The sequence below is a fragment of the Delphinapterus leucas genome, chromosome 9 (genome assembly GCF_059928025.1).
Source record: "Delphinapterus leucas isolate spDelLeu-1000000601 "Yukka" chromosome 9, BTC_Dleu_Yukka2, whole genome shotgun sequence".
NCBI classification, from domain to species: domain Eukaryota; kingdom Metazoa; phylum Chordata; class Mammalia; order Artiodactyla; family Monodontidae; genus Delphinapterus; species Delphinapterus leucas.
In genome coordinates, this window is record NC_143137.1 from 76,400,462 (window position 1) to 76,419,649 (window position 19,188).

Below are 19,188 nucleotides of genomic sequence, written 5' to 3' on the forward strand. Positions count from 1 at the left end.
AGGTCCTTTGATAAGTTTAAGATGTTAAGCAATATTCAAACAGATTGAGTTTTTAAGTTGCATTTTGTGTGTAAGATACTTCTCAGACTGAATGATTCTCTCTTCCATTGGACATTTTTGCAATATTACTAAAATAAAGTTAAGAAGCAAGATAATCGTATAATTGTTAGAATAAGCATTTAGTTTTGTGTTGTCCATTAAGTCCTTTGAGAGTTGTCAGTAAAGGTACTCTTAAGGCATGAAATTTCACTACTTTCTCTCAATGGTACCTTTGTTCTTCTGGATAGAGACTGAAAAGGGATGGTGAGTTCATGTTCCTTCTTTCACTGATGTTTCAGCTTTATAGGTTGCAGTTTATTGACTCAGAGGGTCAGCACCTTATGGCCATCCTGCAAAATGGTTAGTGGAAAGAAATTGTCTGAAGGCTGAAAGATGAAGATGCACCTGTGAACAATTCATAATTGAAAGCAGTAAAGTATTTAATTTTAGGAGTCTGGGAGTTTCATTCAGCTCTCCCTTCCACACACACTTTTTTTTTTTTTTAAATGATGAAACTGGAATCTGGAGAGAATAAATGATTAGACCAAGGTTATACCTTTACTGGTTACTTTTAGAATAACAGGAGAACTCAGATCTGTAGAATGCCAAGAGAATGTCACGATAATCCATGATGTCTGATATCAGCTGAAAAAAACCTTTCAGTTTATCTAAACATTGACCACCAAAGGTACATTCAGGGTTCCTATCTGTTTAAAAATGGCTTCCCACTTGCATTAGGGTTGTCATTATGCTTATAACATAAATATGACATTTGAACTCAGTTAAAGCAGATGTCCTCAGGAGCAGTCAGTATTGTCTGGCATTTGGCTGTTGCAAGGATCTGTTTTCTAGTTAGTAAGTCTTTAGGAAATAACTTGTATGGAAATTTTTTTTTTTTTGCCGTACGCGGGCCTCTGACTGTTGTGGCCTCTCCCGTTGCAGAGCACAGGCTCTGGACGCGCAGGCCCAGCGGCCGTGGCTCACGGGCCCAGCTGCTCCGCGGCATGTGGGATCTTCCTGGACCGGGGCACGAACCCGTGTCCCCTGCATCGGCAGGCGGACTCTCAACCACTGCGCCACCAGGGAAGCCCAAGATGGCCAAATTTTTGATGTCTAGGTATTCTTCATAGGCCTGGAAGAGGATGTCCCAACTCCTAGGTATTTGGGAAGAACTGTCTGAAAAGCACAAAGTGTTTGGTGCTAAAGATATTAGCTGTATTCATTTGCACTGGCATAGAATATCATTAACATCTGTCCCCAGATACCAGCTGGGGGCTTTGACTTTGGCTGTAGCCACTTACCTATACACATTTGGGTTAAGTCCCGGGGAAAGGAAGACAAAGCAGATTTCATTTATTTATTAATTTAAAAATTTAACGGCCCCAAATCTTACAAAAATAAACTTGATTTTTATACTTTCGGGCCTGCCTGGTGAATGCAAGCTTTTACATTTTTGTGATGACTTTTTCCCCTTTATGTGGATTTTCAGTGCTAACTCTCTCTTCCTCTGCCTCTGCCGCTCCTGCTTAGCAGCCCCCGCCACCCCCACCTTCTTAGTGGCCTAGTCTTTTTGTTACAGTAATGAGGATGGTTTACTTAGAACTACTAACTCATATGCAGTTGTCACTTAGGCTCCAGAGGTCTTGGCACGTTTACTTGTTGAGAATTACTCATGGCCATTGTTTTGTAGACTTTGAAAGAAGCTCTTGCAGCCTGTCCTGTGCTGAGTAACAAATTTAATTAAAACCATCATGCAAGAAGCTTTACTGGGGCCCTTGTGTTTATTCCACAGATTCAAAATGATCAGTGCCAGGAGATGGACACCACTGCTGACAAGTGGGTAAAACTCACCGACAGTGGAGTATGGGGCTCTCATTCTGTAAGTTTCTCTCTGTCCTCCGCTTCCCACCAACCCCATCCTTCTCCTTCCTGCCTTTTCCCAACCTTTTTTTTTTTTTTTTTTGCGGTACGCGGGCCTCTCACTGTTGTGGCCTCTCCCGTTGCGGAGCACAGGCTCCGGACGCACAGGCTCAGCGGCCATGGCTCACGGGCCCAGCCGCTCCGCGGCATGTGGGATCTTCCTGGACCGGGGCACGAACCCATGTCTCCTGCATCGGCAGGCAGACTCTCAACCACTGTGCCACCAGGAAAGCCCTTTCCTGCCTTTCTCTTTCTTCTTCGCTCCCTCTTCCTGCTCTTTCCCATCACACTCCAACTCTCCTCCTTTTAAAAGGGGCATTAATAGGAAGGAAGTCTACTCAAAACTAATATACAGAACCTCTGAGTATGTAAGTTTACAGATGTGGCAATCACATGAAAGAGAATCCGTGACTCTTGGCATTGGAAGGATCCTTGAGTTTCTTTCATCCAACTTTCTCTGCAGTCTCCCCAACAAATGATTTTCAAGCTTGTCTTTTTGGGGACTGTGCTGACCCCATTGTTGGACAGCTCTGCGTATTACAAAATTCATCCATGTCTGGAGCTGAAACCTGCTTTCTGTCTGTCTATTCATCACCCATTGTTCAAAGTTCTACCCTTTCTGGTTGTGTCTGGTAGACTAACTACTTATTTCTTTAAGGACAACTCTTAAGTGCTTGAAGGCAATTATCAGGTAACACAGTCTCTGAATCTATTATTATTTGAGGCCTTTGGAGTGAGACATGGATTTAAAATCTAACTTTGGTTTACAGTAGTTGTGTTTCTTTAGGCAATTGGCTTCGTCTCTTTGATGGTTCATAAGAGAAATGGGACCAATCTTGCAGAGTTAAATGAGATGATACATGGGGAGGGCCTAGTGTGGTGCCTGCAGTGTAGATTGGACACTGTTTCAATAAGTGACCGCCCATCCTTGCCTTTGTGTTGTAGCAGGTACCTCATCCTTTTTTGTTTTCTTTTGAAAAAAAAATTTTTTTTTCTGCATTGGGTGTTTTTTGCTGCATGCGGGCTTTCTCTAGTTGCGGCGAGCAGGGGGCTACTCTTCCTTGTGGTGGGAGGGCTTCTCACTGCGGTGGCTTTTCTTGTTTTGGAGCACGGGTTCTAGTTGCGCATGCTTCAGTAGTTGCAGCACGCGGGCTCAGTAGTTGTGGTTCGTGGGCTGTAGAGCACAGGCCCAGTAATTGTGGCACACGGGCTTAGTTGCTCCGTGGCATGTGGGATCTTCCTGGCCCATGGATTGAACCTGTGTCCCCTGCATTGGCAGGCGGATTCTTAACCAGTGCGCCACCAGGGAAGTCCAGGTACCTCATCGTTGAGTGATTAATATCATGCACCCTTTCAGAGTACTTTTTTGATCGGTATGCCTGGAAGTGATATTAGTACCACTTAAGATCCATCCACCTAAGCATTCAGTCCACTGGGCTTTGAAGGTACAAGTAACCCTTGGCAAGAAATATGCTTTCTTCACTTACAAAGACTTAACACAAAAGGAAAGTACTTAACACACTACTTCTCTGAATCTCTAGCAGGGTGAAGTAGTCAGATATGTTTTAATTTTATACTGCTTGAATTTGGCCAGCCAGAGACTGCATAGAAGAGTAGGGTGGCAAATGAGAAAGCAAGGCACCCTTAACATTAGTTTACTTGACTGAATCAGCATGAAATTGATCAGAAAAGGATTTTGATTTATAAATATAAAAATGTTCTGGTGGCAAAGGAAGCAAATATTAGACGTGGTATCATTTAAGTTCTGGAGTCGTAGAGTTAAATCGGGTTATTCTATAAGAATAGTCCTATTTTTCTCTTGTTGCTGTTGCAGTGTTTTTTGTTAAGTAATTTTAAAATGAAGCAAACTCATTCTGTTACCTTTTTTGTTTTCAGAGCCCAAAGATCTACTTATGACTAGTGGCAGCCAATCAATATGTAATTGGGCCAAGTGCCTTTCACTGTCTAAAATGAGTCCCTTTGAAATATAAACCAAGACTTCATGCAAATTATTTGAAGATCATTTTATCTTTTATCATGCTTGAAGAATTTTCTTTTCCTTTTATCATTACTATATTTTTGGGGTTGGCAAACTATTTTTTTTTAGAATTGAAGCAGAGCTTAGGTCTCAAGTAACAGTAGATTTAAATTTGTGGGTTCCATTTCATTATAATGCATTGAAAAGTGTATAAGAGATTCGCTTCTAGATATGGTTGTAGGTAGCATGGTTTATCTGACCTGAGTATCTTGTGTTCTCTTTATAGGTAATGTTGAAATCAGGCACAAACATACTGTACTGGAGAACTACAGGCATCCTTATGGGTTCCAAGGCCGTCAAGCCAGTGTTGGTAAAAAATATCACAATTGAAGGTATTTCCCAGCAGTCTGCTCTGGTAGTCACCTGTCACATTTAATAGTTAAAATATTGATTACTTTGTTGGTTTTGCTGGCTCACGGGGATTTAGGACAGAGATTAATATGTTAGACATCATATAGGCTTAGAGACCCTGGTTTTATTCTTGGCAAATTGACTGGGATTTTTTTTTTCCTATCCCTAAACTGAATTATTTAATCTGTGTGGAAAAAGTAAACATGATGACAATTGTAGGTGTCTTTAAATAAAAGAAAATAATATTGATTAATAAGATCCTACTATTCTTTCGAGAACTCTCTATTGTGCTGGCATAGTGCTTATTCAGGTCACCACTATATCCCTAAAAATAACAGTGAAATAGATATCTTGGCCTGACTGTCTCCTACACCTTTTGCCTCTCTGAACCAGCTTCTGGCTCAGAAGAGTAGCCAGTAAACCCTGGCATGGTTCATTCTCAATTAGGGCTACTTTTAATGAAAGCAGTTGATTCTCCTTTATTAAAGTTTGGCTTAACGTTTTGGTATGTTCTAGGTACACCTGTTCCTGTGATGCTAACTCATTAGTCATAGGGACATCTGCTGGCAAAGGCTGGAATTACAAGCCAGAAGAAAAGTCGAGCCTTTCCCAGGGTCCCTTAGGTCTTGTCAGCTACGTAGTGAACAGTGGAGAAAAAGGGAGCAGGTGGCCACAAAGATGAGAGAATGGTATAGACTTGGAGGGAACCTTAGAGTTTATGCCACTTCTGATTAGTGGAGTTGCCTTTTGACAGCTGAGTTTATACATTGACTGTATACCTCTATCAAGTCTGAATCTCTTGTTGAAGTGTTTGCTCCACTTACGTGTGCAATTCAGTATCCAGCCCAGTTCCTTGCACATAGTAAATACGTTTTTGGTGTTGAATTAATGGGATATAAAAGACCTGGGCTAAGCTTATTGTTAATAGAGGTAGAGGCAGCAAGGATGCACTGATTTGCGTGTTCCTGTTCGGTCCTCCCATGCTCTCTCTGTTTCCCATTACCACACAGGGGTGGCATACACATCGGAATGCTTTCCATGCAAGCCTGGCACCTTCAGCGACGAACCAGGTTCATTCATCTGCCAAGTTTGTCCCAGAAACACCTATTCTGAGAAAGGAGCCAAAGAATGCATCAAGTGTGACGTGGACTCCCAGTTTTCAGGTAAAATGAGTCTCCAGTTTATACTCTTTGTTCTTTTCTTTCTAAATTTATGTTTGTTGAGAGTATATAGTCATAAGCCAGAAATCACACATACGATGTGATGGACACAGTGGGCCAGAAACCAAAGTGCTGAACGGAATCCATACTGAGTGGGTAAAATAGGACGTCTAATTACCCCTTTCTGCAGGACTTTTCTCTTTGTCTGTAATGTTTTCTATTCCCCCCTCCCCCGCCAAGGTAACTGTTTTGGATATGTTTATACTTGTCTAAAAAGGTTCATTTTGTACTTTTAGATGATTCCTTGGCATGGAGATGTACTTAGAAACTTTTAATTTGTTCCAAATTTACAACATTCTGTGATAATGGAGGAAATCTAATGTCTTCTTGGAAAAACTATGATATGCTCCTTGTGTATCATGGAAACATTTATTGCTCTAGGGACAATAAAAATGCAGGCCTTTTGTTCTTTAGGCCTAGGTAGTTCTACCTAAATTCCTCTGGTACAGTTATTTTTACTTTTCACTTGTCTACTTTTTGTTTGTTTGTTTTCATGTTTGCCTTTTCTTAGAGTCACAACATAAATGACTCATTTCTGAAATTCGTTTTCCTGTTGCAGAAGAAGGATCCAGCAAGTGTACGGAGCGTCCTCCCTGTACCACAAAAGACTATTTCCAGATCCACACTCCATGTGATGAGGAAGGAAAGGTACAGGCCGTGTTCAGTCAGCTCCATCCCACATTTATCCACCCTTTTCCCAATTTGAGCAGACTCGAATTTGTTCATGAGAGAGTTAAATGAGTAGATTTACATAGTACGTGTGTGTAAGTAGCACGAAGGAAATGTAAGGTTTTAGACTCTGAAGCCCACCTTCCCAGCTTTGATTTTCGTATCTACTGCTTTTTAGTGCTGTGGGCAAGTTATTTGCTCTAAGTCTCAGTTTTTTCATCTGTAAAACGGGAATAATGTCGATACCTACTTCATAAGGCTGCCATGAGAATGCATGAAATACTCAATTTAAGGTCCTTAGCACAGTGCCTGGCACATAGTGAGTGCCCAATCAATTACTGCTGTTTTTAACAGTTACATTTTTGTCAGAAATAATATCAGGAGAAACACAGCCTTAAAGTGTGTTCTGTGACTCACAGGATGGAAATACTGTGTAACTTCTCTTTAATTATTTGGTTACTCAATAGCTTTGGTCAGTAAAAGCCATGCAGCCATAGGCTGATTCAGTTATGGCAGATTGCTGTGTAATTGCATTAAATGCAAAGTAATTACCATATAAATGGCACTTAGCCAGAGGAATAATGCACACAGGAACTCTGCAGTTGACCTGCCATTGTCTTAATTAAAAAGTTAGGGACTTCCCTGGTGGTACAGTGGTAAAGAATCTGCCTTATAGTGCAGGGGACGTGGGTTCGATCCCTGGGCATGGAACCAAGATCCCGCATGCTGCGGGGCAACTAAGCCCATGCGCCACAACTATTGAGCTTGGGCATCCTGACTAGAGGGCGCGCGTGCCGCAAACTACAGAGCCGGCACGCCACAACTAGAGAGAGAAAAACCTGCAGCCACAACTAGAGAGAAGCCCGCGTGCCACAATGAAAGATCCCGTGTGCCTCAACGAAGATCCCGCGTGCTGTCATTAAGACCTGACACAGCCAAAAATAAATAAATCTTAAAAAAAAAAAAAAAAAGTTAACCTTACCAGCCTATGTCAGTAGGAGAAACTGAGGTTAAGGTGGCTGTGCTGCAGCATTCTTTGTGTGTTTTTTGTATCTTTGAAATCATGACATTTAATTTCTTGACCTAGTTTGTAACATATACAGAGATGTCAGTATTACTTTCTTTTCTTAATTTTGTATCCTTAGGTTCTAATCTGTAATTTTTATATTTATATAATTGTTAATTTTACCCTTAGTCCTTAGGGTTTTTTTTAAAAAGAATTTACTTTTGAATACTTAAGACCAAGTATATCCTTGTGTTTTACAGTATAGCAAGTACTTACTAACTCAGAATAAGTCAAAGGAAGGCCAGTTTAAATCAGTGGAAAATTTCAACGATTAGAAGTACCTCTATTACTTTTAATAAGAACAGTAACTCTAACAGCTTTTGAGTGACAAGGAGTTATGAAGTAAGATCTTGAATGCCCTACTATAATGGTCAGGTGAGGCCTATTTCTATTTGGAAAATGTATGTAGAGAGCCATTAAGGTGGGTTGAAAGTAACCTGGAATAATGTTTCTTTAACTAAGCTTTTCTTAGCTAAACTTCCCTTATTAATGAGTAAGGCAAATTAAATTTAGTTTATTTTATGTAATAGTCATTAATTCAGCATTAGTGAAGCTTAAATGAATGAGATCCAGTATACAAATAGATCTTGATTTTGCTATAATGAAAGTATTCAAAATTCATATTTTTATTATGTCAGTGAGTAGTTTTTATTATGTCAGTGAATAGAGTGACAAAATCTAGTTGACCTGGGCTTAAGGAAGTAAAGCCATATATTAAAATATATTAAATGTAGAATGCACAGAATACACACACATGCGCACACATACTCGTATATGCACATGTGCACACCCACAGGCGTATTGTGTACACACATACACACAAATTACGCTCTTTCTGTTGTGTCTGGGTAAACTCTGAACTTGTTCTTGGTATAGAACAAAACAGTGTACCACCCCACCATAAACTCAGACATTCTTTTTTTTTTTTAATTGGAGTAGAGTTGATTTACAATGCTGTGTTAGTTTCTGCTGTCCAGCAAAGTGAATCGGTTATACATATACATATATCCACTCTTTTTTTAGATTCTTTTCCCATATGGGCAATTACAGAGTATTGAGTAGAATTTCCTGTGCTGTACAGTAGGTCCTTATTAGTTATCTATTTTATATCAGTGATTCTTTAAAAACTGCTTTAAGACTTAATTCAAGAGAGATGTTTCTAGCTTCAGAAGTGAACAAAATGCAACGGGAACTTAATTAGATAACAGATATAGTGAAGAAGTGTGAATAACACATGTGAATTTGAATTTTTTTCTATTTTTGTTTGTTTCAACATTTTCATTTGTTGTGGTTCATCTTTTTAAGAGGTATGTTATTCTTGCTTGGAGTAGCCTGGTGATTTCCCGGTGGCTTAGTGATGTTTCCCAGGTTGTTCAACGACTGTGTTTTAGCTCTTTTTGTCCTGTCATACTCTTTTTGATCTCATTTTCCCCATGCTTGGAGAGGATCATCAAGGGAAGTGGCTCTTGAGGTATACAGACTTTGAACATTATAATTTGTACGACACAGGAACGTTCAAGTTTTTGAAGCTTCATTATTTGATTGCTTCCTGCTTCTAGGAGACTTTTTTTTTTTTTTTTGCGGTACGCGGGCCTCTCACTGCTGTGGCCTCTCCCGTTGTGGAGCACAGGTGACGGACGCGCAGGTTCAGCGGCCATGGCTCACGGGCCCAGCCGCTCCACGGCATGTGGGACCCTGCCGGACCGGGGCACGAACCCGTGTCCCCTGCATCGGCAGGCGGACTCTAAACCACTGCGCCACCAGGGAAGCCCTAGGAGACATTTTTAAGGAAAATTTAAATTGGTAACTGGAACCATTCTAATCCTGATTAAGGGACTCTCATTTACATTGTGAAAAATGTGAAATGCCTACTCATTCACGCATTTATTCAGTGAACCTTTACGGAGCATTGGTTATATACAGAGTTGCTGGGTGATGAGAGCAGGGCCATGTAAGGATAGGGAGAAGAAGAAGATGCACGTCTCCATAGACGGCAGAGCAGTGGTTGTCCAGTTTCAGTGAGCATCAGACACACCTGGAGGCTCCTGTCTCAGATTTTCTGTTTCAGTAGATCGGGGGCAGGGCCTGAGAATGTACATTTCTAAGAAGTTCCCAGGTAATTCTGATTCTGTGGGTCCAAGATCTCAGCAATTTGAGAACTACTGGTCTAGATTTAGAGGAAGAGGTAGTCTGTCAAAGAAAATGAATTATTATTTCCAATTGTTATTAGTGCTACAGCAGGGAAGTCTGAGGTTTTTTGGGGGGGGGGGCTCTGATCAAATCAGGGAAAGCTTCAGAGCTGTGTAAAACCTGGGCAAGGGCATGGGAGGAGAGCATTTCTGCAGGAGGAAGCAGGATGGTGAAGACCTGACGTGGGAGGGAGCCTGAGTGTGACTAGAATGTGAGGGTATGAGTAGGGAGTTGCCCTGGGTGCCACAGGCTAGTGCTAGAGTAGGCATGCTTTCATAGTAGTGAGTTAGCTTGAAAATTTTACATATATTTTGTTTCCTAAAGGTTGCGTAGAGCCCACTTTTTACCTGTGTTGCATGAGGTACCCCTGTATGGTTACATACAAGCACATGCACAGATTCAGTGCTTGAGATTTGAGCCCAAAAGAATGTTGACCCATGATAATGGGCAAGTATTCTTCAAGAGAGGGCATCTTTTAATATTAACAAGATATTTGATGGAGCTTCTCCCTATGGATGATCTCCGTGTGGATAAGCTCTCTCTATGGGTAAGACAGAGAACCGTGGACCCAATGATATGGTTAAGTTGGATATATGGCTAACCCAAGAACTATATGTAAAATGTTTGATTTTATAATTGGATGGCAGCTAGGAGAATAGTTGATCTGGATTAGCAGTACGGTTGTTATATATTTGCCATAGGCAGATAAATTTAACAAAGTATTTCTACATACCCTAACTCATACCAAGAAGAATATGAATTCACATAACTTACTTTCATCATATTATTGAAAAATCCTTAACTTGCATGAAGACATTAGGGTTAAGTATACCAAATAGTAGATTTATAAAGCTGGGTCAGGAAGATCTCTGTGCTTGAAAAATGAGCTCAGGTTAGTAAAATCAAAATTTATTTGTGTCAAGGAAAGTCTCAGATATAAAAGTATTTAAAAAAGAGAAAACATTAACTTGCCAAAAAGCTTTATGAGAGAATCCAGGCTGTAGAAGACCCGGCTCAGAAAATTAAAAATACAGCACATATTTAAAGGGGAAAAACTTTCCAAGAATATGAAAATTGGGTTTTCATTTAAGCTGGTTTTTTTTGAAAATTTTTATTTTATATTGGAATACAGTTGATTTAAAATTTTGTGTTTCAGGTGTACAGAAAAGTGGTTCAGTTATACATATACATGTCTCAATTCTTTTTCAAATTCTTTTCCCATTTAGGTTATTATAGAATACTGAGCAGAGTTCCCTGTTCTACACAGTTGGGCCTTGTTGGTTACCTACTTTACATATAGTACCCTGTGTATGTTAATCCCAAGCTCCCAATTTATCCCTGCCACTTTTCCCCTTTGGTAACCATAAGTTGGTTTTCTGCATCTGTGACTCTATTTGTTTTGTAAATAGGTTCATTTATACCATTTATTAAGATTCCACATGTAAGTGATATCATGATATTTGGCTTTCTCTCTCTGACTTACTTCTCTTAGTATGGTCATCTGCAGGTGCATTCATGTTGCTGCCAATGGTATTATTTCATTCGTTTTCATGGTGGAGTAACATTCCCTTCTGTATCTGTACCACGTCTTCTTTATCCATCCGTCCATGGACAATTTGGTTGCTTGCAGGTCCCGGCTATTGTACATACTGCTGCAGTGAAGGTTGGAGTGCACGTGTGTTTTCGAATTATGGCTTTCACCATAGAGACGCGCAGGAGTGAGCCGGCCAGATCATAGGTGGCTCTATTTTTAGTTTCTTAAGGAAACTCCAATAGTGTTCTCCATAGTGGCTGTACCAATTTACAGCCTCACCAACAGCGTGGGAGGGTTCCCTTTTCTCCACATCCCTCCAGCAGTTTTTGTTCGTAGACTTTTTAATGATGGCCATTCTGATTGGTGCCAAGTAATACCTCGTTGTTGTTTTGATTTGCATTTCTCTACTGTTAAGCGATGCTGAGCATCTTTCCATGTGCTTGCTTGCTTTCTTTTTTTTTTAATCAGTGTGTGGGAAATTTACCTTTTGAAGTTGGCTTCTTGAAAGTCTGCCATTTTACGAATTCTCTTTTGAGTACTACCCCAGGACGTTTGTTGAAAGCAGGTATCATTTTTTAATATTTTTTATTGGAGTATAATTGCTTTACAATGGTGTGTTAGTTTCTGCTTTATAACAAAGTGAATCAGTTATACATATGTTCCCATATCTCTTCCCTCTTGCGTCTCCCTCCCTCCCACCCTCCCTATCCCACCCCTCTAGGTGGTCACAAAGCACCGAGCTGATCTCCCGAAGGCAGGTATCATTTAGAGTTCCATAGGCCTTGTGAATGTCAAGTGCCCATAAGCACCGGTTTTAAAGTTGTAGTTACGGGAAACGGCCACAAGGTAGCAGCATTTCTTCATGCCAAACTCGGGTTACTGGGGTAACCAGAGGCTTGGTGAAAGTCCTGTTCCAGGGTTGTAAAGGAGAGTGGAGTGTGGTAGAACAGACACCCAAGGGCTTGTGTTTCTTTACATCTTCCCTCTTCCACTACAACCCCCGGACCAATCCCAACCCCTGCAAAAAATGTGCGGAGATTGCTTTCATCCGTGGGGGCAGCGACTCTAAGGAAGGAGGCTGGAGGTGGGCACCTCAGCATCAGGAGACGTGGGGACCGGGTGACTTTTCAGTGCTCTTCCATCCCAGACAGTCCACAGTTTTTTGGTTGCACTAGGCTTGGCATAGCTGTAGGAAGGTCCGCCTGGATCTGGAGATTGTGGTCCCATCCAGAGGGGACCAGGCAGTACAGGTCCAAGGGGAGCTCCTTGGCTGGCACATCCTTCCCAGCTTCCTCAGCGCCATGAGAGTCCAGCCTCGGGAACCAAGGCTACTGAGGCTTCAGAGCTGTGAACCAGCCCGGATTTCCAGGGCCTGAGGGGAATATAATAGGCATTCCTTTTTTTATTTTTTTCTTAATTTTTAGATCATATTGGAGTATAGTTGATTTACAATGTTCTGTTAGTTTCTCCTGTACAGCAAAGTGAATCAGTTATACATATACATTTATCTATCTTTTTCAGATTCTTTTCCCATATAGGTTATTACAGAATATTGTGTAGAGTTCCCTGTGTTATGCAGTCTGTCCTTGTTGATTATCCATTTTATATATATAGTAGTGTGTGTATGTTAATCTCAAACTCCTGACAATTCTCTTGTTCATCATATCAACAGAGGTTGTCTCATATCTGCCTGTAAAAGTCAGGGGGTTAAGGTAGTTTTGTAAAGGAGTCAGCAACTTACAGAAAAGCTTAAGGTTTTATTTATCTTGGGTACCAAAACTAGACAGAGTAACTTTTTTTGGTCTGTTTTATTTCAGGGTAAAAAGTGGTCCCTCCTACCCTTACCACCCTTGGATGTGATACATGTTTCCTTTTAATGGTGGCAAAGCAAGGTGTCACTTTTGCTTCTGTACTTGGAGATGATTAGAAAATTTAATGAATCTAAAAAATACTTTTCAGAATTGGAGTGGGGGAAGGCAGGGCAGGAGTCTCTTGACTCATGTGACTGGGAAATCATTGCAGAGAAAAGAGTTTTATCAAGACTTTCTCTTGCTCTTCTCGCTGATATTCTGAGCTCAGTTTGGTTTCCTTCTCAGGTAGGTTCTTTGCTCTGGCGCCAGATACCCCCTGACATCTCTACCCAAACCACTGTCACCGTCACAGCATTTTATAGGAGGGCTGACCGAAGTTTCCGAAAAGACTCTGGCCCTGCTTGAATCACGAGCCCATCTCAGACCAGCCATTCTGTCCAGTACCGTGAGCTACTCTGGTTGGGCAGCTTAGTTCACCTTCTAATCCCTGTGGCTGGGGAGGCCAGACCATATCCCAGTTCCTTTCAGCATCACACAAGTCAATTCCTACAGAGAGAGAGAGATGGTGTCTGTTACCACAGTAAAACGAGAGTGATCCTGTACATGTTCATAGAACACATCCACTGTTGAATAAGGTAGCTCTGGCAAGATTGTCTTGAAATACTGGGAATTCCCACATAATTTTGTACATACCTCTCTTGATACTTACATGGTGATCATAGTTTGCTAGTGTTTTGGTATGAGATCGCTTTATTGCAGATACTTGTAAAGATGACTGTTCCCTTCACTGGAGTCTCTGCTTCCTGTAGACAGAAACATGTTCTTAATCATTAAGAACAATCTCTAGGCCTAGTAGAGTGCCTGGAATGCAGAAGGTAGTGAAACATCTTTTGAATAAATTAGTGAATGAGAGAACTGGTGAGTGAATGTATGATTAATGCGTTTAGAGCGTTGTGTTCTGTCCTTGGTAGAGGCTTGGGGAAGTTTTCACAAAATGGGAAGAAACTAGAGAAAAGAGGCCAGGATATTAAACTATTTCATATGAAGTATGGTTGAAGTTTCTGGGAATGTTTTTTCCGCTTGGAAGAAAGACACCATCGGATGGAGGAATCATGATCATCTTGCTGGTGTTTCCTAGTTGTCCCAAAGAGATCTGATCTCTTTCCTTTGAATAACCATGACATTTCATGTTTCTCTTGGAAATTATGATGATGACAATAATAGTAATAGTAGTGATAGTATTAATAGCAGAAGCAGCTGTCCTTTACATATTTATCTGCATGCTTGCTCTTTCTGTGTGTGTGTGTGTGTGTGTGTGTGTATTCACACATTGCCGCCAGTTCTTTTCTTCAACAGCTATGTAATTAGACATTAGAATACCCAGTTTGCAAACAAGGAAGCTGAGGCTTGATGAGGTTAAGTAACTTCCCTAAGGTCATAGCTACTCATAGCTATGTCTTAAGGCTAGAATTCTAACCCAACTCTGTTTCCAAATCTGTTGCTTCTGTATGCTCTTTGTATATTTTTCTTTTTATATTACAGCAGTTTGTGAATCTGTCTTATTAAACTGTAACCTCCTTCAGAGCAAACAATTTGTCTTATTAATATTTAAACTTCGTATAATGCTTTCTTCTACACGTAGTAGATAGTTAATAAGAATTTCCCAAATAGTAAGTTTAAGCATTTGAAGGGAAGTCTTAGAAAAAAAAGAAATAGACCTTTCTTTGTTATCCCATAAGGCAAAGTTTGGTTTATCAGGCTAATTTAAAGAAGATAAATTGCAGTTGTATGTAATGATGTTCTGACAACCACAGTTGCCCAGTTCTGGAACGGCATGTTTTGTTAAATTAGAAACTTCCCGGCAAAGCTAGAGAGTGCCTGGTAGGGAAGTTGTTTTAGAAGGAAGCCTTCTTGAGAGGAGACAGCCAACCACGGAACTTCTTCATCTCTGAGTCTAGGAAATTGTTGGATCATAAAGGGTTTGCTAGTGTTTTTGTATCAGATTAAGGAGTATTTTCTTTGCCCTTTAATTAACTTCAGTATTACAAATTATTCCAAGTGCTCAATGTCTGTAACACAGTCCTTCTGAGTTATAAAGCAGAAGTAAGATGGAGGGGACATTAAAAAAATAGGGTATAAAGGGGTATGGCTTTTAGATCAGCCTTTCTTCCTATATGATTTAAGCAAGTGGAGTGTACTTGGAGCCTGTGTTTCTTAATTAGGATGATAGGAAACAACATGGCATTTCTCAGTGACTAGGGATTTCTGAATTTATTTTATTTTATAATTGTATTTATTTGTTTATTTTTGGCTGTGTTGCTTCTTCATTGCTACGCGCGGGCTTTCTCTAGTTGCGGCGAGTGGGGGCTACTCTTTGTTGCGGTGTGCGGGCCTCTCATTGTGGTGGCTTCTCTTGTTGCGGAGCATGGGCTCTAGAACGCAGCCTCAGTAGTTGTGGCGCACGGGCTTAGTTGCTCCGCAGCATGTGGGATCTTCCTGGATCAGGGCTCGAACCCGTGTCCCCCCGCATTGGCAGGTGGATTCTTAACCACTGTGCCACCAAGGAAGCCCCGGGATTTCTGAATTTAAAATAAAAATTTCATGACAGTCTTCTTTAAAAGCTTTTCCTAAAAGAAAGGTTTATTGAGTTGTAATTCTCATACCATACAACTCATCCACTCACAGTGTCAATTTAGTGTTTTTTTTATTATATTTAATTTTAGAACAGTTTTGTTGCCTAAAGCCCCAGATAGAACCTCCGGTGCATTGTGTTTTTTTTTTTTTTTTTCCCAGTACAATGTTAAATCCCCATGGTGTCTTCCACATAATGGAAGAAGAGGACCCAGACTTTTAAGCATTTAGAAAAGGGGAAAACAGAAAGCAGCAGAGGCTTCATAGAAAGGGAATCCAAGTGAATGCCGCTACGTAGAAGGGTGGGCTGAGGCCGTGCTTAGCACAGATGTGATGTTGAGCCTGGCTTTGGAGGAGGGGTCAGACACAACTCGGCAGAATGGGATGGTAATAACGAGAGAGACAATTGATGAGTGCCCGGTGATTTGCAGCTGGAGAGGATTGAGGTTTGGGAGAGGCAGAGAGACAAGTGATAGCCTGCCTGACCGGGAATATCTGAGTTAGAACATCATGATGCACAGGGCTGTTAGGTCGGAGTGACAATCAGTAAACCCTTTGAAACAACATGTAATTTAGCTTAGATGAGCTCAGCCAGTCTACAAAGCCTTAGTGCGTTTGTGCAGCGACTTTCGAAGGAAGGAAGCTGGCAACCGTGGACAAACCCAGTCTCAAAATTTGTCTAAACTTCAGTCTTCCCAGTTTTGAATTTTATTTTTAAGTGAAAACCAGCTTCCAATCGATACCCCCAATGCATTTCTTTAAAACATATTCTACTCATGCTTATATATTTTAAATATACCTGGAGGCTGTAGCTCTTCTGTAATCTTAATGGCAGTCTGCTCAGTTTTGCTCTATTAGGGTTTTGGTTTCATAAAGCATTTCATAATTTTATCGCAACTTGCCAAAGAATGACTTGATTGTTGGTTTTTCACCTGCACGGTGAGCCATCTGGTGCTAAAGATCATTAATATTAATTGTTATCTTTCCCCAGTCAGCCAGACTTGAAAGCATCTGCCCCGTTAGAAAGAGAGGCACAGAATCAATCTGCCATGTGAAGCAAGAGGCTCTGCAAAGAAAACTTTCACTGTAGAGCATTTGACATTTGACTTTTCAACGTTTAAATGTTTAAAGGTGGTGCATATTTCCTAATTTTTAAACGTGTACTGTGCTTGGATTGAAAATCGTGTGGTTAGCCAATCTGTCAAAAATGTACTTGCATACTTTATTATTTTTACCCTCACTGAGAGTATTTTTACTCTCCCTGGCTAGCGCTTCTTTACAATTACTAGCTGCGTTTGACTTCTGGGCAGGTATAAGAGGTCTTATCCGAAGTTTCCTCATTTATAAACTCGTGCGTAATATAATCGAGCTCCTGAAGTGCTGGGGAAGATTGCATGGTGCCCCCGGGATGAGCCGTTGATGCTCAGCCTCAGCACCACACCCACTCCCACGTGGGAGCCAACTTTTCCCAACAATGCAGTAGCTCACACGTAACTCATTGCGATTTTAATTAACGTCAAAATAAATCAGCAAATTTGTGAATTGCCTAGCCTTGGAAATTTGTTTTCTATGCTGCTTAAGCCAGAACTTAAAAACGACAATCCCCCAAATGGAATGAGGTTTCATTTGCTTACGTTCTCTGAGTTTTACATTGCCTTTCTCAGAGGCATTGAGAGCCCCTGTTGGATACAGGATCTGTTTACTTTTTTCAGCTGTTTAGGAAACTCCAGCAGGAATAGCCATCATTTGGCAGATGGTGAGCGAGGCAGATGGGGGAAGTGGCTGGTTAAGCTGTATCATGATGTAGGCCATAAATGCAGAGAGAGAGAGAGTTGTAAAAAGAAAAAAAATGTTGTTTATACTTCCGTTGAGACTTCTACTTTTTAAACCATGTTCTTAAGCACCCTTCATTAGATAAGGTAACCTATTCTTCCATAAGGGAATATTTGAGAATGAAATCGAGTGGCCGTAAGAGCTCACTATAGATGACTTCTTATTAACTAAATAACTATAGAGAATTGCCTTTAATTTTGGGTCTCCTGCTTCAATATTAGACTTCTCATTGCAGAAGCTGTTGTAAAGGAGAAGCAGTACTTTCAGCCGAGCGTATGTCTAACGAGGGAACTCTTAGTCTCTTTTTAAAAACGACATTAAGTTATGAAAGAGTTGGTTTTTCTCTTTGCATTTAGAATGCCTTTTATGTTTTTCACCGTGCATATAAATTTTGTTTTGAAATGGCTAACCCACTTAATGTTTCTGGTTCCAAAAGACAATGATTTTATAGCAGTTTTCTGGGTTTGGCTGAGCTGTAGCTACTTAGTTGTATCTTGTTTTGTTTTGCGGGGTGTGCATGTGTGAGAGGGAGGAAGAGTTGAAAAGACTACCCTCCATGAAGGTAGATGTGATCTTAATCCTGCGGTTTGGAGCACAGGTGACAGGGCCTAGAAGCCTCAGGAGGAAATATTTTAGCTACAGCTCTTGTAGTCCAACATCACGTTATTGGAAAAGACTCCGAGAGCATCTACCAGTGTTTATGAAATAACGGGCTTGCACTGTGGAGCTAGAGATGTTCCTTTAAAGAAATAGCCGTTTTGTTTGGTGATCACTGTGTGCAAAGCGTGATGATGTGTGTTGTAGAGATAGGGGAAAGGAAGAGAGTAGTGGGGGTCTCAGCGTGAGAAAGGGAGTCTGCATAGAAACTTAGGGCAGTTAGGGAATAAAGTCAACAGTGGCTAGGAGAGTGAGGGCTGCAAGCATGTTCTGTGTATTTTAGAGAGGAATTTCATGATGAGGCCATGCTGTGTATGACGTAAGGCCTCCTGCAGCTCAGTGGAAAAACATTTGGAGGTAATGGTCATTTCCCCACCGAAGTGTTTTTTTCTTTTTGTCTCATTTTGTTACTAAAGTTTTAGATTCTCTTCAGCTGGCCCTTCTATTCTATCACTGTTTGGACTTTACCTAATCTTTACCGTGTCAATTTAACATGTTCGTTATTGGAAGTTTGAAGCAAATAAAGCATGTTATATGACTCGCAAGCCTATGTTTTTTTTTTTCCTCTCTCTCTAGACGCAGGTAATGTACAAGTGGATAGAGCCCAAAATCTGCCGGGAGGATCTCACAGATGCTATTAGGTTGCCCCCTTCTGGAGAGAAGAAGGATTGTCCACCTTGCAACCCTGGATTTTATAACAATGGATCTTCTTCTTGCCATCCCTGCCCTCCTGGAACGTTTTCGGATGGAACAAAGGGTACGTGATATCAGCTGGTTCAAGAGTTGGACCTTGAGTGAAATAAACTTGTTGGACCACATTGACATTGTCCTGAATTGTTTTTATGGAATTTTTTTTTTTTTTTTTTTGCGGTACGCGGGCCTCTCACTGCTGTGGCCTCTCCAGTTGCGGAGCACAGGCTCCGGACGCACAGGCTCAGCGGCCATGGCTCACGGGCCCAGCCGCTCCGTGGCATGTGGGATCTTCCCGGACCGGAGCACGAACCCGTGTCCCCTGCATCGGCAGGCGGACTCTCAACCATTGCGCCACCAGGGAAGCCCCGGAAAAATTTTAAAACACATAATTTTCTTATCTCACAGACTGAAGAAGAGTTAAGAAATATAAGGGAATTGTGAGACTGCAGTAGCTTATTCAACATAGCATAAGGATAGTTTTTAATGGCATTTTGTGTAACACACAACCTCTCAATGGGTTGATGCTTTGGATATTT

The 19,188-nt window shown here is 41.0% G+C and overlaps 1 protein-coding gene across 1 annotated transcript in view; it reads left to right on the plus strand.

Moving 5' to 3' along the window:
* Nucleotides 1–19,188, plus strand: part of ELAPOR2 (endosome-lysosome associated apoptosis and autophagy regulator family member 2) — a 61,830-nt gene that overhangs the window by 9,108 nt on the left and 33,534 nt on the right. The window contains exons 3-7 of the mRNA XM_022588623.2: nt 1,832–1,918; nt 4,224–4,329; nt 5,359–5,511; nt 6,128–6,216; nt 18,536–18,716. Of these exons, the coding sequence (XP_022444331.2) occupies nt 1,832–1,918; nt 4,224–4,329; nt 5,359–5,511; nt 6,128–6,216; nt 18,536–18,716 (616 nt within the window). The remainder of the gene's footprint in view (nt 1–1,831; nt 1,919–4,223; nt 4,330–5,358; nt 5,512–6,127; nt 6,217–18,535; nt 18,717–19,188) is intronic.